Source organism: Lithobates pipiens, unplaced genomic scaffold (genome assembly GCF_037356315.1).
Source record: "Lithobates pipiens isolate NorthernLeopardFrog02 unplaced genomic scaffold, aLitPip1_a1.2 Scaffold_16, whole genome shotgun sequence".
In the NCBI taxonomy this organism is placed as follows: Eukaryota; Metazoa; Chordata; class Amphibia; order Anura; family Ranidae; genus Lithobates; species Lithobates pipiens.
The window spans coordinates 596,305,368-596,329,763 of record NW_027507748.1 but is presented as its reverse complement, the minus strand read 5'-3'; the positions used below and the strand labels follow the sequence as shown (position 1 = coordinate 596,329,763).

General features: G+C 39.5%; 1 protein-coding gene across 1 annotated transcript in view; it reads right to left on the bottom strand.

Moving 5' to 3' along the window:
• Nucleotides 1–24,396, bottom strand: part of ATM (ATM serine/threonine kinase) — a 299,675-nt gene that overhangs the window by 234,726 nt on the left and 40,553 nt on the right. Inside the window, exons 9-16 of the mRNA XM_077483959.1 lie at nt 22,842–23,014; nt 20,206–20,577; nt 17,250–17,447; nt 15,588–15,683; nt 13,218–13,440; nt 10,923–11,048; nt 7,897–8,022; nt 5,174–5,263 (exon numbers count right to left, since the gene is read on the bottom strand). Of these exons, the coding sequence (XP_077340085.1) occupies nt 5,174–5,263; nt 7,897–8,022; nt 10,923–11,048; nt 13,218–13,440; nt 15,588–15,683; nt 17,250–17,447; nt 20,206–20,577; nt 22,842–23,014 (1,404 nt within the window). The remainder of the gene's footprint in view (nt 1–5,173; nt 5,264–7,896; nt 8,023–10,922; nt 11,049–13,217; nt 13,441–15,587; nt 15,684–17,249; nt 17,448–20,205; nt 20,578–22,841; nt 23,015–24,396) is intronic.

Sequence of the window (24,396 nt, the reverse complement as noted above, 5' to 3'; positions counted from 1 at the left end):
AAGGAACTCACCATTTTATAGAGGTCTTTAAAAATATGGTTCAGGATGAAGTAAAAAAAATTAAAAACCAAAAGAAATAAAAACCACACACAGATTTTGGAAGGCATTAAAAAATTAGAAAAGAATAAAAATGTAGTGATCAGACCAGCAGACAAGGGGGGTGGGTTAGTGATACTAACTAAAGACAGTTATAACGAAGAAGTACTTGGTGACAAAATGACATAAGGAACTAAAAGGAGATCCCACTGCTAAATTAAAAATGGAACTTAAAAAAGGTATTGAAATTAAAATCTTGGACAAAAAAAGAGGCCAAATATTTAATTCCCAAGGCACCCATACTTCCTGTTCTGTATATTGTCCCTAAAGTGCATAAATCAACTACTAACCCCGCAGGATGGCCCATATTAAGTGGGATCGGTTTGTTATTTTCTAGGGTGGGAGAATATTTAGATACATTTCTCCAACCACTAGTTATGAAGGGCAAATCTTATCTCAAAGATAGCAAAGAGTTGATAAACATTTTTTTGCACAGTAGAAACGAATACAGATACTATATTAGCCACAGTGGATATACAATCTTTATACATCGATATTAAACAAAAAGATGCACAAACAGTTAAATGGGCATTGAAAAAACATTCCCAGTTAAAATGAGCACAAAGAAAATTCCTCTTGGAAGGGTTAAAACTAGCCATGGGGAATAATTATTTTTGGTATCAAGGGACCTATTATAATCAAATAAAGGGAGTCGATATGGGAGCACGTTATGCTCCCAGCGTGGCTAACCTAGTTCTAAACAAATGGGAACAGGAGGTTATCGAAGTACAACAATGTAACAGCTGAAAATTATACAAGAGGTACATAGATGATATCGTAATCATATGGGAGGGGCCTCTGGAGGCTTTGTTACAGCTTCTAGAAATGATGACGAACAACAGCTATGGATTGAAGTTCACGGCCACATATGATTCTACATCCATTAATTATTTAGATCTAGTGCTAACTGTAAAGGGAAATAGAGCGAGTACACGTACCCAATTCAAAGAAACAGATAGAAATGGAAATGTATCTGTCCAAAGTTGTCACCACCCTAAATGGATCTCAGCAATCCCTAAGGGCCAATACATGAGGATTAGGAGGAATTGTGACAATGTAAAAAACTACAAGGCCTAATCTTCCATCCTCACAGAAAAATTTATCGAAAAGCGCTATTCGCCGCAAGCCCCATCACAATGCTGTACACAAGTCTTAAATATGGACAGGACAAGTCTCCTAACTACAAAAAGAAAAAACCCTTTAGAGGGAATTTAGCATTCCTAACTTTAATCGCCAATATAGGGAGGTAGAAAAGATTTTTAAACAGTTTTGGCCTATCCTCTTAAAAGACAAAGATTTGAAACTAATATTGCCCACGAAACCCCAATTTATCTATAAGAGAGCCCCAGGCTTGCGAAATAAAATCTCACCAAATATACCAGACCCTCCCAAAAAATGTGTCCACATTTTTGGATACGGAGGGCTTCCATTACTGTACTAGGTGTAAAGCATGTAAAATTACGAAGAGACCCAAAAGAAAAATAGAAAGTTAACAATCTGTAGTGACTAAGAAAAAGTTTAAAATCAAACCATTAATCACATGCAATTCTGAAAATGTTACGTATGTAGTACAATGTCCATGTCCCAAACAGTACGTAGGAAGAGCCACACGTAAATTATGTACTAGGATTAACGAACACTTAAACATCAAAAATGGGTTTGAGAAACATAGCCTCTCAAACCATTTCAAAATATTTCATAATAAAGACCCCACTTTAGCTACATTCTTTGGTATAGACAAGATAAAAAAAACATTGGAGAGGTACAAATCTTACCAAGGCGGCCTCACAAAATGAGGCAAAATGGCTATATACTTTAGACACTTTGCAGCCTGCAGGTTTAAAGTGGTTGTAAACCCTTAAAACACACTTTGGCCTACAGGTAAGCCTAGATTAAGGCTTACCTGTAGGTCCAAGAAATATATTTGGCGAAAGACAGGCACCGCTGTCTACGGCGCATGCTCCGTAGACAACGGCACGCAGGCGCAGAGTGCGCCGCGGTCAACGGCGATATGCCACGAGTGGCGGCTCCCGTGCACATGCGCGGGAGTGACGTCATCGCGGCTTCGCCGAATGACAGCGGCGGAGCAGTGAGACCCACCGAGAAGATAGATGCGCCGGACTACAGGGGACATCAGTGGCTTCGCTGGCTCCTGTGTCAGGTAAGTGACACATAATGGACTACTATGCGATGCATAGTAGTCCATTATGCTTTACCTTTGCAGGGAATGAAAGAGGAAGTAAACCAATTAGGGTTTACTTCCTCTTTAAATATATGAATAATGATTGAAGGTTTTTCTAGTACTACAATTGTTGTTACTGAGGGAAGTTATGTAGCATAGAATAAGGGGTGTTGGTATATGTTAGAATTGTTTAAATAACTGTAAGAGAAATACATTATGTATTCTTCAATATAGTAGAGAGGAATATTCTGTCATTTGTATGTTTTATTTTTATTATTTTTAGATGCATCTGTATACCTGCAATACTAGTGGTCAAACTGGGTGTATTGTGAAAAGGCTGTTATATATTACCATATATTGGGTGCATTATCTTACCTGACCACAAGATGGCGATAATGCAGTTAGTTTAATTCGAGCCATTCACATACTTTCCGACCAAATAAAAACATTGTTTGTCAAGTGACTGTGACGATTCCTGACGACGTCATTACAACGAACTGTACGTCGAGGCGCATTCCGGTCACATCGCTTTTGGTCCGAACGATTGGTTTCCGAGATCCAGAGGGTGAAACGCACGACAATTCAAGCAGCGGAAGCGGCACAGCTAGGTTCCAATTCACCCGGTCTGATACGTTCGTTCCCTCTAGTGCCGAGGTTATGGCACTTTTAAAGTAAGAGGTCATTTGGCTGTTTTTGTTTTTATGTTATTTTAAATAAAACGTTATTATGCCATGGTCTGGTTCCCTCTATATTTTTTCTTGAGCAAACGTGGATTGAAACAATATCACTGGTACACCTAAGTAGAAGTTTCTCCATCAAGGTTGGCAGTTCCCTAAACCTGCTAAAGCTTCACCTGACCTTACTTTTTAAATAAAGGGGTCAAGGTGAGTCGGTGAGTAGGCTACTTACCATAATTTCACTGGGTGCTGTGGTTATCCATTTTTCCAAAGTGGCGACGGGATAGAGGATTTACACCTACTCCAGTTTCACTATATTCTACGGACCATTTGTTTATTTGTTTTATACGTTCACTTTTTTTGAGCTGAATACTTATGAATGTATATATGTATTTAATGTATATTGCAGTATGTATTGAATAATAAGATACTTGCGGTATTAAGCACTAGAGCACCTTATTGTTACTATTTTATTGTAGCGCCCCCTTTATCATTTCACAACCCATAACTCACAAAGTCCTTTGCACTTTTGAGGGGAGCAGCTTATATACTTATTCACATATTTGTAGTCCAAACACGGGGTACTCCAAATTATTTTGTTTTTTTTTCTATTAAAGTAACAGTCTTGCCCGGACACCCACTTGCCGCCGCTGTTAAAAGACACAGGTACAGCATTGCAGAGGGCAGGAGGAATGGCAGGGTGAGCTCCTCTTCTGTATGCACTCGCCTGTTGCTACTGCTGTTGAACTCACAGCAGAGAAGAGGGCGGGAAATATTGCAGGTCTATAGGGGGAGCGGGAGCTGCCCAACCTTTTATATTAACAAGTGGGACCCAAATGAAAGAAAATTTTACTAGCAGGACCTCTGTGAAGTTTAATTTAGTACCCCCGACATAGAGCATCAAACAAGTAATGTAACTTAGCACATGCAATTCATTGGGTTAGAACAGAGATAATGTAAGTATCAGATACAGTGTCTTGAAAAAGTATTTTTACTCCTTGAAATTTTCCACATTTTGTCATGTAACAACCAAAAACGTAAATGTATTTTATTAGGATTGTGATAGACCAACACTAAGTGGCATAAAAGTGGAAAGAAAATGATAAATGGTTTTCAAATTATTTTACAAATAAATATGTGAAAAGTGTGGCATGCATTTTATTCAGCCCCCCTTAGTCAATACTTTGTAGAACCACCTTTTGCTGCAATTACAGCTGCAAGTATTTTTGGGGATGTCTCTACCAGCTTTGCACACCTAGAGAGCGACATTTTTGCCCATTCTTCTTGGCAAAATAGCTCAAGCTCTGTCAGATTGAATGGAGAGCGTCTGAACAGCAATTTTCAAGTCTTGTTACGCATTCTCAATTGGGATTTATGTCTGGACTTTTACTATGCCATTCTAACACATGAATATGCTTTGATCTAAACCATTCCATTATAGCTCTGGCTGTATGTTTCAGGTCGTTGTCCTGCTGGAAGGCGAACCTCCATCCCAGTCTCAAGTCTTTTGCAGACTATAAACAGGTTTTCTTCTAAGATTGCCCTGTATTTGGCTCCATTCATCTTCTCATCAACTCTGACCAGCTTCCATGTCCCTGCTGAACAAAGGCATCCCCGCAACATGATGCTGCCACCACCATGTTTCACGGTGGTATTGGTGTGATCAGGATGATGTGCAGTGTTAGTTTTCCGCCACACATAGCGTTTTGCTATTAGACCAAACAGTTACATTTTGATCTCATCTGACCAGAGCACCTTCTTCCACATGTTTGCTGTGTCCCCCACATGGCTTCTCACAAACGGCAAACGAGACTACTTATGGCTTTACTAAGGTTCTCTAACAAACCTCTCAGGGCTTCACAGAACATCGCTATTTATACTGAGATTACATTACACACAGGTGGACTCTATTTACTAATTAGGTGACTTTTAAAGGCAATTGGTTCCATTAGATTTTAGTTAAGGGTATCAGAGTAAAGGGGACTGAATACAAATGGACGCATAACAAAACATTTGAAAACCATTTATCATTTTCCTTCCTCTTCACAATTATGTGCCACTTTGTGTTGGTCTATCACATAAAATCCCCAAAAAATACATTTACATTTTTGGTTGTAACATGATAACATGATGAAACATGAAACATTTCAAGGGGTATGAATACTTTTTCAAGGCACTGTATATGTGCTAAATAACACAGAAAACAATGGCAGCTTACCAAATTTCTAGAAATATCACACAAATCATTTAACATCCTCGATGTAAAAAGACGAAGGAATAAATCTGAAAAACAATGAGCTGGACGAGACTGCAAAGATAGAAAGAAAGAATGAAATTAGTAAGCTTAGTGTTGCAGGGTAGAAATCACTGCCAAATATGCGTCATTCATTTGCTGCAGAAGAAATCTAGATGAATGCGGGGGCATGTAAAATCAAAACAGAAATATTGAACAAGGTTATATAATTCAGGAATTGAATGAGCCAGTATATCATATGTCTGACTAGAATCAGATTCTGAAGTGTGCCGAGACAATATCGATCCATACTAGGTTCTCTATATCAGTCAGTTGAACTGAACAATCAGAATCGCCCATTACTTTTCACACACAATTACAGCAGACTGTACATCTTTTATTAATACTCCTAGGCTGGGTATACACTAGCAAAATTTCAGTCAACATTTTTCATTTTAAAAACGTTCGTTCGTTTTTCTAATCATTAGTGGTGCCAAAAATCGATGCTCATTTTTGACAGTAGTATTGAGAAAATTTGAACATTTTCTCAATATTCTCTGTATGAATTTTAAACAGTGTATGTGGTTTTGTTTGGTAAGGTTCGCTCATTCCAAAATTTAATGTTGAAAGAAAAACAAGATCTTGAACTTCTTTCGAATGACACTTAAATGTATTGAGAATTTTTGAAAAAACTCTAAGACTTTTCGCTTGTAATTTTACTAGTGTTTACCTAGCTTCTCTTATTTTTCTTGAAGACATAGACAAGTTAATGCCATGCGAATACTTTCAAAAGAAACTTAAACAACATGGACTGTGGGTAAAAATGTTGCCTCTGAAGGAAGTAAAAGCCTTCAAATAATATATGTCAACAGTTAACTAAAAAGTTAAATAAAAAGAGTTATTACATATAGAATTGCTACAGATTGTTTTCATTTAAAGTGATATTAAAAGCTGTTATGAAGAAAAAAAAAAAAAAGACATGTTATACTTACCTGCTGTGTGCAGTGGTTTTGCACAGAGCATCCCGACCCTCCTCTTCATGGGTCCTTCACCGACTCTACTGGCTCCTCCCTCCTACCCCCATAGCAAGCAGCTTGGAATGGGGGCACACAAGCAGGCTCATTCCCGAGCCACAGCTCTACGTGTCCGTTGACACACAGAGCCACAGCTCAGCTCAGCCCCCTTTCTCACCTTATTGGCTCACTGGCTGTGATTGCCCCCTTTCTCTCCTTATTGGCTCCCGCTGCTGTCTCAACCAATGAGGGAAAGTCCCTGGAGAGGCGAGGCACTCATGCAAAGTGCTGGAGGAAGATCAGGCTCAGGTAAGTATGGGGGGAGGGGCTGCTGCACACAAAGTTTTTTTTACCTTCATGCAAATAATGCATGAAGGTAAAACACCCTGTGCCTTTACAACCACTTTAGAAACCCAGAGCTCTGAAATTAGACATGATTTTCTATTGCTGGCAAAAGCAATTTTTTTTTCTGTGCAACACTAGCAGTTTGTAAATGAGGTTACTAAGAATTCTCATCCCCCTGCACATGTGACTAGCTCATTGCCTTCTTCAAACACAGTAAGGCTGAATTACTAAGGGAGTTGAAAATCTTTACACAATAAATTGTAATAATATTGACTTACAGTAGTAAACACTTGGGGAACAAAAAGTTTCTTCCTGCAAGGTTAAGCCATAATGTGCTAGCATGCAATGCATACTTAGTACATTATGAAAGACTTACCTTGAAAGATAGCCCTCCAGCGGTGCGTGTCCCCACTGCAGAGAATTTCATCTTCACCTTGTCTTCCTTCCGGGTTCAAGGGCTACGATCGCTTGAATGGCATGTGGGAGTTTCCACAATGGCACATAGCTCTGAAGAAACGGCACAGACATGCTGTTTCTTCAGAGTGCATGTGCTGATGACGTCACCGGCTGCTGCTCACTTGAATATATCCTAATCAGTAGATAACAGTTTAGGAGATATTCATTTTACCTACAGGTAAGCTTTATTATAAGCTTACCTGTAGGTAAAAATAAAAAAAGTTTACTACCGCTTTAAGTGAAATTATATGAAAAGCAAATTCCTGTCTACTTATTTCATCTCCACATAATTGGATAATTGAAGAGTATATTCACAGAAATGTCTTTTTTTTGTTTAAATAGGCTCTGTAACTGCTTGGCGCCAGCCGCACGCAAATATATGGTCCTTGGCGCCCAGAGGCTGCATATTTGCGGTCAATACAGCTGTGCCGAGACTACTACCAATAATGGCGGTCACGTGATCTTAAGCGCCGCCCCACCTCCCCACATCCTAAACCTCAAAGTGCCAGGAGGCTCTGGCGTGAAGAAGTTAAAAAAAAATAGTAGTGCCCATCATCAGTGCCACCTCATCGGTGCCCATCAGTGCAGCCCCATCAGTGAAAATTAAACAAAAAACTTTTTTTCCCCAAATTTTCTGTCTTTTTTTTTATTTAGCAGAAAATAAAAATCCCAAAGGTGATCAAATACCACCAAAAGAAAGCTATATTTGTGGGAACAAAATTATAAAAATGTAGTTTAGGTACAATGAAACATGACCGCGCAATTGTCATTCAAAGTGAGATAGCGCCTAAAGCTGAAAATTGGTCTGGGCAGGAAGGTGTATAAGTGCTCTGTATGGAAGTGGTTAAACAATATTAGCAGGGAAACTTAGCCATGAAAAATACAAACACCTACCTTTGTACAATTACACACACAGCCTAGACAATGGGAAACTATCACTCCCAAAGAAGTAATACTGGCTTCTTCATTTAGCTTTCCCTTTAATAATGCTGTGGTCTCACCAGCATACTGCATCAACATCTGTAAAAAACAAAACAAAAAAAACACATAAGCCATAAACAAATGCAAGTGCACATTGGGGTCGATTTACTAAAACTAGAGAAGTTTTGTCAAAGCTTAATTGAATATGTTGAAGTTAGAAGCTGATCGGTTACCATGCACAGCTGCACCAGATTTTGCACTCTCCAGTTTTACTAAATCAACTCCATTGTTTTCTCTTTTTCTAAGTACCATTCATCCAAGTTTTTTTTATTCATTAAGGTATCTAATATAGACAAAGAGCTTTCTATCATAATGTCGATGAACAAACAATGAAGTATATAATGTATTATACAAGCAAGAATGAACCTGCAAATTGAATGTAAATAAAACTTTTATCTATTTTTAAGGCAAAACCTTGAACTATTTAACATTTTTGTATTATATGTGTGAGTAGTGAAAATATACAGCATGTGGTTGGGAATATCAATGGCTATCTTTCCTATATTCAAAGTATAAAGTGCAGCGCTAAAGTTATAATTTCATGATATAACGTGTGATAAACTGTAAAGTGTAAACCTGCAATAAACAATATGCAATACCAATGCAAACATGTAAAAAGTAATAAAAAGAAAACGTTCTTATGTGACTAACACAATGCATATTTAGCATATAATGAACCATAAAGTGCAAACGTGTAATAACAATAAACAGTACCAACTGTGACCAATGTGCAATATTCAGTGACATTGCATTGGTATTGCATATTGTTTATCACATGCTATATACATGCACTGTGTCATCACGAAATTTCAACTTTAGCGCTGCACTTTATACTTTGAATTACACTTTTGTACCCAATATCTGGGATATAGTGTTCAGCTGCTCACTTATATATTTTTGGATTTATTTACTAAGCGCGGGTATAATTTTTCATTTATCTTTCCAATATACTGGGGTCAGATAGCAGGTCCAAAATCTCCAACTGTGCCTCACGAGAACAAATAAAATCAGAAGTAATTATAGTTAAAATCCTCAAGCCATTACTGAGCCAGTTTTGAACATTTCCAAAACATATGGATGAGATCCCCTTGTTCCGAGGTACCTCTAGAGCAGGGTTACTGAATTAAAAATCACTGAGGTCCAGTCAGTAAAATTTTCTTCCAGTGGAGGTCAAAGTTTTAGGTTTGTGCTAGGACTCAGACTCTCCACATCATCGCCTCCTGTACACATCACAGAAGTCCCCCTCCCCACCTTTAGGTAAAATGCAGGGCTCTACAGTGTGGGCACCTGCTAGCGTGATGTCTAGGAACTGGTGTGGCAGTGCGCATTTAAGTGCGTCGCACTGTGTACTTTTTTCTTTCAACTCTATTGAAATGTTAAAATTACATTTCATTCATTTTTATGCACCGCATCTCACTTGCGTAGAATCAGACTGTACAGAGAGCCTTCAGGTGAGCACCAGTCAGTTGCAGAAAAATGCACACAATATACATTTCACAACACACTGTTCAGCACTCAGGGGCACTGTTGCAGTGTGAATCATGCACATAGAAAACAATTGTTTTCAAGTGCCCTTGCAGAGACCTGTGTTTTTCTAGTGCAGAAAAACAGATCTCTGCACAAGTGTTAACGAGTCCTTATATTAGTGTCCTCAGTTGCCCCTTCACATCATAGCCCCCCCCCCCATCATCATGCACCCCTGTCACAAACCGACCCATCACATCCTCCCTAGACCCCCCACATCACAGACCCGCATTTACAACATTGCCCTCAGTCCCCCTTTACATCACAGCCCCCCCCCCCCATCTTTACACCACAGTCCCCCTTCTGCCTCTTCTTTACACCACTGTCTTCCCCTCATATTACCACACAACTTACTTCGCAGTCACCCCTTTACACTACAGATCCCTCTTTACGTTACAGTCCTGCCTCCATATTACAGACTCCTGTCCCTTTGTTTAAACCGCAGCACTGAGCCCCCCCCCCACCTCCCCTTACTGTTCTACCTTACTCACACAAGATGGGAGGTGCAGCATGTCTGGATAAAGGGTGCATATTAAAGGGGAGTGAATGATTTCTTGGACTGCCCAACCAATCACCCGCTTCTTAACTTGAAAAGTCCCACCCTCTATCCAGACCTGTCGTGCCTCCCATCTTGTGCTCTTCCTTGAGAATAATAGCAGCAGCAGCAGCAGGCAGGGGCAGCAGTGGGCAGGGGAGCTGGCAGCCATGAGAAGATACACAGGAATTTATTTGCCTCAGTTCGGATCCAGACAGTGGTCTGCCTTTTAGTGATGCCTGATCTAAAGTATAGTGGGGAGTCTCTGGAAAATAACAGTACATTCTCAGGAGTGTCTATATATATATATATATATATATATATATATATATATATTTGCTCCCTACTCTGCAGTTACAACAGCTTACAATCTTTTGGGAAGGATTTTCACAAGATTTTGTACTTCGGGGTTTATGAATATATGGAAATGTGAGCCAGTAACATAAGTAGTACTTCCTGGCACCATGATGGAGCCTGTTCTGAGGTTGTTTTCACTTTCCACATAGAGGGTTTTGTATTAATGTACAGCTTATGTGACTCTTCTTCGCATCGGTATCAACGGAGCTGGGATGAGCTCTGTCTCCACCTGCACTCCCAGCGGCTGATAATAGAAGAGAACTTGTTGGAGACTTGAGCAGCACCCATAGAACCTGAACATAATAGTACCCTTGAAACAAACAGTGTATCCCATTCTTCTTTTCTCATCCAACCTCTGAGCAGGGTTATAGGGGGGGATGCCCAGGTGATGTGTTCTCAAAATCTTGCCAGTGTCCCATCACCTGAAAGTATCATCCTATAAACCAGTTCTATGAGCCTGTATCCTGTACTGTACGCTTAGGACAAGCATCTTTATTTATACACACACAGCTGCACCAATTACCTTTGCTTTCTGGAACAAAGTAGATTTACAGGCTTGCTCTTCATTGATGACCTCGGCGTGACAATAACAAGCCAATACACCAATCAAAAGGCTGGCACACTGGGTTAGACTATCTGGAGGAGTGGTCTAATGAAAAGAAAACAGGTGACAAAGCACAGTTACTCGGATTACCTATTTTGACTTTGATATACAATAAATCATACATATTGCTCCCTGTCTGTATTACTATAAAGCCCTTCATAAATTACTGTGCAATTATCTATTAGCATACGGAGTATGAACAGCTACAACTTCACCTGGATACTCACAAACTCCTGGACCCGCTGCAATCAGGCTTCCGCCCGGGTCATGGAACAGAAACAGCTCTCCTCAAGATTTGGGATGACGCCCTCGAAGCAGCAGATGACGGAGAGCCGTGTCTCCTCGTACTGCTAGACCTAAGTGCAGCGTTTGATACAGTAGATCACAATACTCTACTCGTCCGCCTCACAGAAGTAGCCGGAGTCCAAGACATAGATCTCCATTGGTTCGCGTCCTTCCTAGGAAATCGGTCACAGACAGTGAAACTAGGAAAATTCCTCTCCGAAACTCGGGCAGTCACCTGCGGAGTCCCTCAAGGCTCTCCATTGTCACCCGTTCTCTTCAACATTTACATTCGCCCACTCCTTCAAATCATCAGATGCTCAGATCTCTGCTTCCACTCTTACGCTGACGACACACAACTTTATTTCCGGATCAATGGAAAAAAAGATCACCAACAACAACTTGAAAACTGCCTTAAATCAATAGAGGACTGGATGACCACCAACTCCCTCCAGCTGAACCAATCAAAGACAGAGCTTCTTATCTTACACCCAAATCATAAGCCCGCAACCAAAACCTCCTGGTCTCCACCAACCGTCTTTGGGCAGACTATCTCCCCAAAGACCAAAGCGAAGAGTCTCGGGGTTATTTTAGACGCACAAATGTCAATGGATGCGCAAATAGGATCTGTAGTCAGTCGATCTCACCATCTACTGCGCATGCTTCGCAGACTCATCCCTTTTATCCCAAAGAATGACAAAGCAGTGGTAGTTGGAACAATCATTTATTCAGGACTGGACTACGCAAACTCGCTTTACATAGGATTACCACAATATCAACTTGCGCGATTACAACTGATCCAAAACACGGCGGCAAGGCTGATAACAGGAAAAAAACCCTGGGAATCCATTTCTCCTTCACTGAGGAGCTTACATTGGCTAACCGTAAAAAATCGGATCACGTTCAAGACCCTTTGCCTCACCCACAAATGCGTGCATAGAGAAGCTCCGCAATACCTAATGGAGAAAATAAATCATTACACACCAAACCGCAGTCTTCGATCAGCCAACAAAAACCTCCTCCTCGTGCCCAAAGCCCGGTATAAATCCAAGGGTGATCGGAGATTCGCTGTCCAAGGGCCTCTGCTATGGAATGCTCTACCAATCAACATCCGCCTGGAAGAAAATCACCTGGCTTTTAGGAAAAAACTCAAGACCTTCCTCTTTTAGCAGATGATCAAAGCTCGCCACAGCGCCTAGAGGCGATTCAGTTCGCATTGCGCGCTATATAAGTATTTCATTCATTCATTCATGAATCATAATAGTGGCTACTGCAGCAGAAAGGCAGTGGTGAATATATCATATGTTTGTCTATTCTATTTGTTTGTATGTATGTATGTATGTATTATATGTACCTGTTGTCTCAAATCATCTGGCATGGGTGCTCAACCTGTGGCCCACCAGCTGTTGCAGAACTACAAATCCCATGAGGCATTGTGAGGCTGACCATTAAAAGCATAACTCCCAAAGGCAGAGACATGATGGGACCTGTAGTTGTGCAAAATCTGGAGGACCACAGGTTGAGCGCCCATGATCTAAGGCAATATGTCTAATGAAATCTGGAGCAAAATGTAGTGATGTCATTACTGCGCTTCTCATTGTTGGCAGAGAGAAAACTGTACCTGAGAACCTGCAATGCAAGGATCTCCCTGCTTCTGATTCATCAGTTCTGTGGATCTGTGCTTAGTAAACCTCTCATTTTGCGGCTTGATTTTTTTCAGATCAGTCACCAGGGAAACAGCCCTGACTTGTACAAGTACTGTATCATCTATGCTGTCCTACTAATGTAAACTGCCCAGGACAGTTTATACCTGGATTTTGGAATACATTTGATTATCTTGTCATCTGAGATGACAAAGGCAAAGTACAGAATGGTAAAATCAATGAATTGCAGAAAACGCCAATGTAGCACACACATGCCAGTGCTGAATACCTCTGAGGAGTAACTATTGAGTAGCTGCTCGGATAAAGAGAGCAGGTCGGATTCCAATTTCTGTTTAAGACAATGATGCACAGTCAGACATGAGGAGCTGGACTGTCTCTTGGTCTCCACAGCAGCAGCATTTGAAATTGTAACCATTTCATTAAATGAGGATAGAAGGTACAGCTCTTCAGTCTCTGAGAATCTGCTGTCTTTTCCTCTTTTATGGTGCAAGCTGGAAATAGAAAACAAATCACTGTGCCTATTCATTGTTAAAGAATTTCTCTCCCTTTCATAGCTGGTAAATAAATGTTGACATCACAAAATATCAACTAATATGATTTTCAATCTAAAAAATAAAAATCTATAAAATCACACATCACCTAAAATAACAATATAATAAATAAAGCACCTACTTTTAAACAAAAACATTGATACACACTGGCAGTCTGCCAAATCCCCAATGATTGGGGAATGGGCAATAGAGATGTGCCATTTAATGAGGGTGGAGGAAAAGTTTTACAACAAGATGATAGATACAAGGCCTTTCATTTTATTTAAGGTGGACCCTATGGATTTTATTATAACAGATGATTTTAGGACCTTAACGTCAAGCTTTGTATCTGTAAAACTGATTAAGGTGGTAAAGTGAAATAAGCTGTCTATTTGGATATGCCTCTCATTGTCATTCTTATTTGTCATTCTTATTTCTTATTTGTTTGTGTCTCATTTTAAGGCTGTAAACTAGAGTTTTAGGAAAAATAATGAGGATATTAGTATTTATATAAAACGGGGAGGAAAGATATACAAACATGTATAGAAATACACATGACGATTTTATACATAATTCATGTTTAATGAAAAGGAAATATGGATACTAAAGGTTTTTTGTATTCTCCCCTTTCAACTTTTTTATTCTTTTGTGGTTGTTTTGGGGTCCTTTTGTACTTATTTTTCTCCCCCGTCAATGAAAATGTAAGAAAAATAAAATTGATAGAAAAAATAAATAAAAAAAGGATACATGCCCTGCAATGTTTGTTAGATACCCATGCCTCTACATTCATATAGAAGAGTAAAAATAAATAAGAATGTGTGACCGTAGGAAAGAAATATCATGTGCAATATCAGTAATGACTACATACCAGCCCGAGGATCACAAAACAGAGGATCCTTGCAGCCACAAGCTTAGCAAAATATGTCAAGGATTCTTTTCTTGTTACCTGTTGTGATTTACACAACACAACAAGGGTTGAGTAGGATTAGGATGGAGCAGTGCGGAAAGTTGTTGCAATGATATTTTTAATAAATAGTAAACTACCTTTCTTTTCACACTACTTTACTACTATAGTAGTATAAGGCTATCTACAGCTGGCTCCTTCAGATCCAGCCATACCATCTGTATAGGGGTTCCTTTGTAAAAATCTCTAGGCAAGTATTACCCAGAACTACCAGGGAACAATTATCAATTTATCATTATATACATGATTTGATAAGGAAGGTTGTTTTCTACACTGAACTAAAATATGTTAAAAAAATATATGTAGGGCAGACTTCTAGAGATTACCCCCAACCTAAGCACTCATGTTACAGATCAAGCTAGATTCATCAGTAACCACTGACAGCATCTTGAGAGTTTCACATATTTCTATATCAAAAGTAACAAAAAATAATCAAAAAGGGTCCCCTGCACCCTCTAGGAACATATAATAATCTCAAGTACACCTCAGCTGTATTCATGGTTAGTGTCCAAGATTCTTGACATTTAAACTAGCCTCATAGTAGCAATTACAATTTACAAGGAAATGGCTGTGCAGACAACCGTAACATCATATATATATATGCAACCCACCCATTCTGTGGTTAAATTGTTACCCACAGGAGGTACCGGAAAATATTTTATTTTTTAATTTTAAGTTTGGTTAGGCGGGCATAAAACTGGGTGTCTGCTTCTGAGTGGATGAACTTGAGAGGCAAGGCAGGCTATCACAATCTCCACATCATCCAAACAGAGAACAGTTTGCATTAATTGAGAAAATGCTAAATGTTCTCTGAATGGTGCCTGTGTTGACTGAGAGCCCCATGTTAACTAAGCAGCAAGGAAGCTGCTTGGCAGAGGACCTGGAAGCTAGTAGAGATCACAGTAGCAGTGGTGCTTACCACACACACACACACACACACATATATTTATATATTATACACACACAGACACGCAATAACACTGCTTTTGGTAAGGATCAACACCAACCATAGACATGTAGTGCAATTCATGATATCAACAGCCAAAGCTTGATATTAAAATGTATTTTACTGTCCCAAAATTCTCTGATATAGGAAAGTTGGCTCTATCCCAACTAAATAATTTTGATCATAGAGTTGACTCACCAGTCCACTGGATTCCCAAAATATGACATGGCAGTATTGGAATCCTTCATTGTAAGGCTTACAAGAACGCTGTGGAAGGCAGGGTGGTGGAAGTACCTGAATGTGTGGGCATAAACAAACATTCAGTGAGGCTTCACATTTTAACAATGAATATACAGTTTGTATTATAAATTCACTCCCAGGACTGAATCCGTATGGTTTTATTAAATCGACAATACGTTATAGTATTGGTCATTAGTTTGGTGCTTTGAGATGCGCCTTACCTTACTGGAATTGTCAGGACCTGTCGCTATGTACTCTCAGAATCAGACAAAACAAGAGCAAGATACACAGGTTTATCACCTTCTCTTCATTGAGACTGACCAGTCATTTTTACAAAAACTAACAGTTCCCTTGTTCTTAAGTATCCATAAGAATGATCTAGTTACAGAACATTGTACGTATGGCCAAAACTGTTTTTTGGCCATACGTACATACAAATTTTAAATAGTATCACTCAATTGAGTTTTTGCTGTCTTGTTATTGAAATTTGCTTTAATTTCTTGTACTAAAGATTCAAAAGCAAGTGGGGGTAAACCTAAAGATTTTCCTTGTAGACAACTGTTAAATGAATAAGCATCCCCAGTGAAAGATTTCCCTCAACTCTTGTGCTGGTGACAACAAAATTGTGGATCTCCCATTATTTTCTGCCTCAGTGATAATGATCACTAATGCCCCGTACACACGATAGGATTTTCCCATAACAAAATGTTGGATGCGAGCTTGTTGTCTGAAAGTCCAACCGTGTGTATGCTCCATAGAACATTTGTTGTCGGAAATGTTTGAGAGCAGGTTCTCAAATTTTCCGAGAAGTCTTGTTGTCGGAAATTCCGAGCGTGTGTATACAATTCCGGCGCACAAAAGTCCACACTTGCTCGGAATCAAGCAGAAGTGCTGTACTGGCTATTAACCTCCACTTTTTTCCAGCTCGTCGTACGTATTGTACATCACGCGTTCTTGACGTTCGGAATTTCCGACATTTGTGTGACCTTGTGTATGCAAGACAAGTTTGAGCAAACATCCTTCGGAAATAAAATCCATGGTTTTGTTGTCGGAATGTCCGATTGTCTGTACGTGGCATAAGACAAGGGTGGTAGAGCGATGAGTCTACCTGATGGAGACCAAAAATAAATAAATAAATAAATAAAAAAAAAAAAAAAAAAAAAACGAATCCCGTCCTACTCTAACCAAAACTGAACAATGTTTAAGTTTCATTTATGCATACCAATTAATGCCCAACTAAAGCCAAAGCATTTTTTGTCCACTGAGATGCTTCATATTTCTTCAGACTTTCGATCAGGAGAGGAAGTGATGGGGTATATTTTCACTAGGGACACAGACAGCAATGACTTTTTTCAGTAAAACGGGGAAGGTTTAGATCCAAAGAGATGAAAAGTGACATTTCCCAATAAAAGGTCATGGGCAGCATTAAAAGCATCACCAAAATATGTGCTCTACTCAAGTCTACTTAAAAATAAAGCAAAATGATTTGGATGATAAAGGGTGATGAAGAAAAATACTTTTCAAATAAAATTTAAAATCAATACCTCACACGTGTTCACTGGAAAATTTATTGCATTTACCACTCAACATTTTTATTGTCTGTACCAGGTTTATACTCACTTATTGATACAAGGGGCATGCTCACTGACATCATCCATTTCATCATCCTGGCTGCCAAAGAGTAACCATGTAATGATCTCTTCTTTCAGCTGTCTTTTAACCCCACTGATCTCATATTGCTCCAGGCCAGAGGAGAGGTAATCTGGGACAGCACAGGAAGTCAGAGCCAGGGCCACACTTAAGCAGTGCATTGCAGAGCTGAAAGTAACCAGCAGTTAGTCATATGGGTTCACATTTCATATAATTTGGTATGATAAAAAATTTCACTAGGTAAACCTGAAACATTGCATACGAATATTTCATATTTATATGCCTGCTTTGCTCACCCTTGTATCCTAGAGAGTTTATTTTTTTTATTACAGAGAGAGAGAATCAAAAGGTAAACAGCTTCAGCTGTACTTTTTCTCCTATAAAACCCCATAATGTTCTGTTGTGGGTGTACCCCTATTTTTAGGGCTACTGAAAAAAAAAAAATTTATATAATTAACTGAAATGCTATGAAACATAATGTACTAAATGTATTTATAAATAATTTTTATGTAAAACCACTAACCCAAAACTATTAGTCTATCTATTCTACAAGTAGCAGAATTACATAAAAATGGTTACATAAACATGTTTTATTATCCTAAGAGTAACAAATACACACATATGACATCAATACATCAAAAAGACACACAACCATTTTCCATTCAGGGAAATTTTGACATTTCTCACAAACATATTAAAAAAAATCAGCATATGATTGCTAAAAAGTGATCCCACTTATACCCTCAAAGGCAGCCAATCAAACAGAGAATTATTTGATTGGCTGCTTCCCTGGCTGTACAGGCTAGGAAAAAAAAAACAGAAGGGATGAAATCCTTGACGCTTCTAGCTTCATGACAGAGCAAAGGGAATACCGACAGGGCCCTATTGGGCGCTCTAAGACCCCTTTGACATTGTGCCACCCTGGGTGTCAGCAGTAAAGCGGCGCTATTTTTAGGTGGTTTTAACCCCCGCTAGCAGCTGAAAAATGTTAAATCTGCCTGCAAAATGCTGCCACAGCAGCTTTTTGACAGCGCTGCCCCATTGATTTTAATGGGAAGGAGGGGTGAGTTCACCGACCCTTCACCGCTCCAAAGAAGCTGCTGGTAGGACTTTTTCTGACGCTCCAGTGTGAAAGCCATTAAGGTCTAAACCGCTGGCAACAAAAGTGAGTACACCCCTAAGTGAAAATGCCCAAATTGGGCCCAATTAGCCATTTTCTCTCCCTGGTGTCATGTGACTTGTTAGTGTTACAAGGTCTCAGGTGTGAATGGGGAGAAGGTGTGTTAAATTTAGGTGTTATCGCCACTCTCAATCTCTCATAATGGTCACTGGAAGTTCAACATGGCACCTCTTGGCAAAGAACCCTGAGGATCTCAACATAAGAATTGCTGCTCTAAATAAAGATGGACTAGGCTATAAGAAGATTTCCAAGACCCTGAAACTGAGCTGCAGCATAGTGGCCAAGACAATACAGTGATTTAACAGGACAGGTTCCACTCAGAACAGGCCTCGTCATGGTCGACCAAAAATGTTGAGTGCACATGCTTAGCGTCATACCCAGAGGTTGCCTTTGGGAAATAAACATATGAGTGCTGTCAGCATTGCTACAGAAGTTGAAGGGGTGGGGGGTCAGCCTGTCAGTGCTCAGACCATATGCCGTGCACTGCATAAAATTGGTATGCATGGCTGTCATCCCAGAAGGAAGCCTCTTCTAAAGATGATCCACAAAAAAAAATTTGAAACTGTTTGCTGAAGACAAGCAGACTAAGGACGTGGATTACTGGAACCATGTCCTGTGGTCTGATGAGACCAAGATAAACTTATTTGGTTCAGATGTATCAAGCCTGTGTGGCGGCAACCAGTTTAACGGTACAAAGACAAGTGTGTCTTGCCTCCAGTCAAGCATGGTGGTGGGAGTGCCATGGTGTGGGGCTCCATGAGTGCTGCCGGCACTGGGCAGCTACAGTTCATTGAGGGAACCATGAATGCAAACATGTACTGTGACATACTGAAGCAGAGCATTATCCCCCATCTTCGGAGACTGGGCCGTAGGGCAGTATTCCAAGATGATAACAACCCCAAACATGCCCACTACCTTGCTAAAGAAGCTGAGGGTAAAGGTGATGGATTGGCCAAGCATGTCTCCAGACCTAATGCCTATTGAGCATCTGTGGGGCATCCTCAAACAGAAGGTGGAGGAGGGCAAGGTCTCCAACATCCACCAGCTCCATGATATCATCATGGAGGAGTGGAAGAGGACTCCAGTGGCAACCTGTGAAGCTCTGGTGAACCCCATGCCCAAGAAGGGTAAGGCAGTGCTGGAAAATAATGGTGGCCACACAAAATATTGACACTTTGGGCCCAATTTGGACATTTTCACTTAAGGGTGTACTCACTTTTGTTGCCAGCAGTTTAGACTTATTAATGGTGTGTTGTGTTATTTTGAGGGGAGGACACCTTTACACTGTTATACAAGCTGTACACTCACTACTTTACATAGTAGCATCGTCATTTCTTCAGTGTTGTCACATGAAAAGATATAATAAAATATTTACAAAAATGTGAGGGGTGTACTCACTTTTGTGAGATACTGTACATGACATGACATGACAGGTACAGAGAAAAAACTGTGCATAAACAATAAGTAAGTCCTTTTGCAGAACAGCTTGGTCTGCACAATACATGGAGAAAAACAAATAAAAAATAAAATTTTAAAAAATACCACAATTTTGGGGTACATAGATTATAGTGGAAATAGAAAAAAAAATGCTAGCGTTTATTATTTCACCAAAAGAGATTTGTTTTTTAGTGTACATAAGACACACATGCACTGTACGCTCACAGCAAACTCCAGGCTGCGTATGAAGCTGGGTAACTTCAGGGAAAACAAGGTAACTTTAGGGAAAAACCAAACACACACACTTACCTGGAGGGTTTTCCAGCAGATCCTGAGAAGATTTTCCAGAAGTCTCTGTCTGCAGATACATGCCCCCCTTGTAACATGACGCCCAACAATGCAAAGCTTTCAGGCTCTGTCTGTGGAGAGCTAATGCTGCGAATAGTCACAGCCCAAATTTTAGTCCACAGTTTGTGAAGGTCCGACTTTGGGGTCATCATCACATCATTTTTCTGCATTTGGCAAACAGCCACTTCTTTCAGACACCTCAATACAAAAGTTGCACGCTCCCCTCGCATCTGCTGGACCAGGAGCTGGTGGAGAATGGTTAGTAGTGGAGTCAGCTCGCTACTCGGAAGGCTGTCTGGGTGGCGTGCTATTAAACAAGCTACAATCTGTAACCTGGGAATATAAACAAGACAAAAGAGAATGAAAAAAGGTTAACCCAATCAAAAACTGAACTCAAAAGCAAACCTGTGAATGCACAGAGAAATAAATATACTATATGTAATTGTCAAAAGATTTTGCCTTTTATTTACCCATTCTTGTCACACACTGGATGGCGCCTTAAAGCTGGCCACAGACGGATCTAAAATTCAGCTGGTTCGGTAGGAACAGGTCAAATCTGATCCATTTATGGTCAGGCTGATTGTACAGGTGGCAGGCTATGGACAGGCTTGTTGTACTGCATCAATCAACTTCAGTATAACCAGTCTGTCACATTTTTTTCGTTCCATCACTGCTGGCAGCCATCCCCTCGCTGTCAGAATACAACAGCACAGCGTGAAGGATTACGCCATCAACATTGACTGTATTTATGGGGGAATCGAGCAAGAAAATTGCATAAGGTATGGCCTGCTTTATTTCCTACTGAAACTTTGCAGCCTTGTGTCACCTGTATGCTCATTATTACATTAGCAGTGTGATGCTTCTGATACTCTGACCAATAAGCAGGCTGCAGTAAGAGAAATGACATAGGAAGCGTTTAAATTAAATCAGATAATAGGTTTGTCACTGGCTTGGCTGTGTTGTGTAGCAGAAGAATAGCAGGCAAAAAAAAAAAAAAGAAAAGAAGATCAACTATCTTTATAGGTGGTGTCTATATAGATTTTGTTTCAGCCACATGTTATCAGTAGCACACTGATCTCAAAGAGGGAGGTAAATTATAGTCCATCTGCTGCTCACTAGTCCCAGCCCTGGACCTTTACTGCTTACAGATGTGTGGAATTTGTATTGCTTTTCATTCTGAACCTCCAATCCACATTGTATTGCATTGTTATTCTCATGGTAATACAACTCTGGTAAAAGAAAATAGAAAGCTAAAAATGTACTGCATAGGTATTTCAGTATTGCACTTAGATGTTTGTCTGGAGTTCTTATTAATAGTTTAAAAAAAATACTTTGATGAGTGCTAAAAAAAAAAAAAAAAAAAAAATACCTGTTGATCACATCAAAAATTCAGAGCTGTCCTGCTCACACTTTGTTTTATCTCAAAGAGTCTAATTAGTGCCCTTAGTTCTCATCTTGGACTTCTAACAAAAAATATATGAGCATCTTTGTTGCAAAAACGAGCTGAGTGGGTGGATTTGAAATAGCTTAGCAAAAAGACAAATGGGCAGGGCTGACACCACTTATTCAACTTAAAGTGCTTGGGCTTATCAGCTCACGCAGGAAATTAGGAGCTGAGTGCATTGCTAGCAGGTTTACAGAGAATTTCCTGTACTTGCAGGGTCTTCAAAAGGGATGAAAGACAGGGAAATGTGTGACTATTGCAGAGGTGTACTGCGTATGCTTGTTTTTGTTTTTTTGCCCTGACACACTTTAAGAGCAAGATATAACATGATATTGTATAAGGTATTGCTATTTAAAAGTAAACACAAGTGTATATGAACTAACATTTCAACCACCCATTTGTAGTGTATGCCAGTTCATTCAGATGCATGTTGAGGTGCAGTTTTTGCATTTATGGGAAGCCCTCGTCATAAACTCAGGAATTAGCAGCAACACTGCCACAGTTATAAAACATGCTCAACATTTAATAGGTGCTTAGGACTTTATTGCTACTATGGCAGATAAGAACTAAAAACTGACAAATATGGCAGGAAACAATTAAAATAAGTCTAGATTAGAAGAAGACCTGGTTCTGTTTCAATCTTTTTATTCAATTTTAAAAATAACAGTATAAACATCATAGTTTAAAATACAATAAAGTGCAAAGATTGTTCTGTCATCATAAACCGTAAACAAGAAGTTATCAACAATAGCAATAACATTTAAAAGTTGAGAAGTTAAAACAGGAGTCCATGGAAGTCCCTCAATGGGTACTAGGGACTGCACCGAAGTGGTCAATTATGATGAGATCTGTATTGCGGAAACCGTTTGGTTATAACCCGAAAAAAAAAGAGGCCAAGCTGACCTGGTTTTTTCATATAGAACATTTGGTCTATATTAACTTCTAAAGAATAACAGCCAAAGCAATAAACAAAACTAATGCAAAGTTCAGCTTCCCCAGCATGTCCCACCATGGTCCACATATACCTGAAAGGCTGGCATTGTTAGTCCACAATATTCAGCACATAATTTACAATTAAAGTATTTACATCTTCACCTGAACCATAAAACCCTTCTCTGTGCCAACATCTGTCCAAACCCTGTATTATTATTACCATGGAATCACATCAAAATCATTTTCTGATGGTTGAAGTTTTTCGCGGACCACTTCCCAGCCCAATTCGATCCTTCGACGCTTGCTTGGCACCATACTTGCAGATGGATCCCTCTGAGTCACGGTAAAAGCAGCCTGAGTGATTTCTAAAATACGAGTGTTTTCTGTAAAGAGCTGATCAAGAAAAGAGACAGGCTTATCATCCATACATTTAACCAAAAGGGACAATAGAGAAACCATAATACAAGAAAGGATGTACATGCATCGCTTATTTAAAAAAAAAAAAAAAGCGTTATTAACCACTTCAGCCCCAGAAGATTTTCTGACCAGAGCATTTTTTACAGTTTGGCACTGCGTCGTTTTAACTGACAATTGCACGGTCATTCAATGCTGTACCCAAACTAAATTTGCTTCCTTTTTTTCCCCATAAATAGAACTTTCTTTTGGTGGTATTTGATCACTCCTGTGGTTTTTATTTTTTGTGCTATAAACAAAATTTTGAGAAAAATTTTAGGCCAATATATATTCTTCTACATATTTTTGTTAAAAAAAAAATAAAAAAAATCGCCATAAGCGTATATTGATTGGTTTGCACAAAAATGTATAGTCTATAAACTATGGGAAAGATTTATGCTTTTTTTTTTTTTTTGTAATTGTGGTGATCTGCGATTATTAGAGGTATTGCAACTGGCAGATCAGACACTTTTGACACATTTTGGGACCACTGACATTTATACAGCGATCAGTGCTAGAAATAATCACAAATTACTGTGTAAATGTCATTGGTAGGGAAGGGGTTAACACTAGGGGGCGATTAAGGGGTTAAATGTGCGTTCCCTCAGTGTGTTCTAACTGTTTGAGGATAATCTGCCTGGGAAAGGAGACACATCGTTGTTCCTACTTAGTAGGAACAAACGATATGTCTCCTCTCCCATGACAGAACAGGGATTTGTGCGTTTACACATGCAAATCTCCATGCTGGTGCTCATGCATGTGTGCCCTCTGGTGGCTCTAAAGGGAAGGACGTACCCATATGGGGTTTCACCCAGGAGAGTCAGTGTGTGGCAGTATATCTATGTGTTGGAAACTGGTTAAAGTGTTACTAAACCCACAACAGTAAAATCAGTCTGTATAGGCAGCATAGCATGCTTGTTATAATCACTGTGAAATTCAAGGGGTTAATCCTCTGCATTGTATAAAAAGGCTGTTTTATCCTGCATGCATAGGTCCTTTCCTCTTGCATTGTCTATCTGGGGAAGGCTACTTAACACAGGCAGAGTAGCCTTCCCACACATGCTCAGTTGCATCTTTTATGTTGGAAAAAACTGTTTCTTTTTTTTCAGAGATAGCCAGGTCACATGATATTAACATCACACACGTGAGCATGTATACAGGCTGTAGTGAAAATCTCCTTCTTCCTGAACTCTCAACACTGGAGAAACTCTGCAGTTTATCATGTAACCATGGTATACAGATCATACAAAGGGTACATTGTTGCAATATTTTAATGTAAAAAGAAGATTTATAAGGTGTGTGTGTGTGTGTGTGTGTGTGTG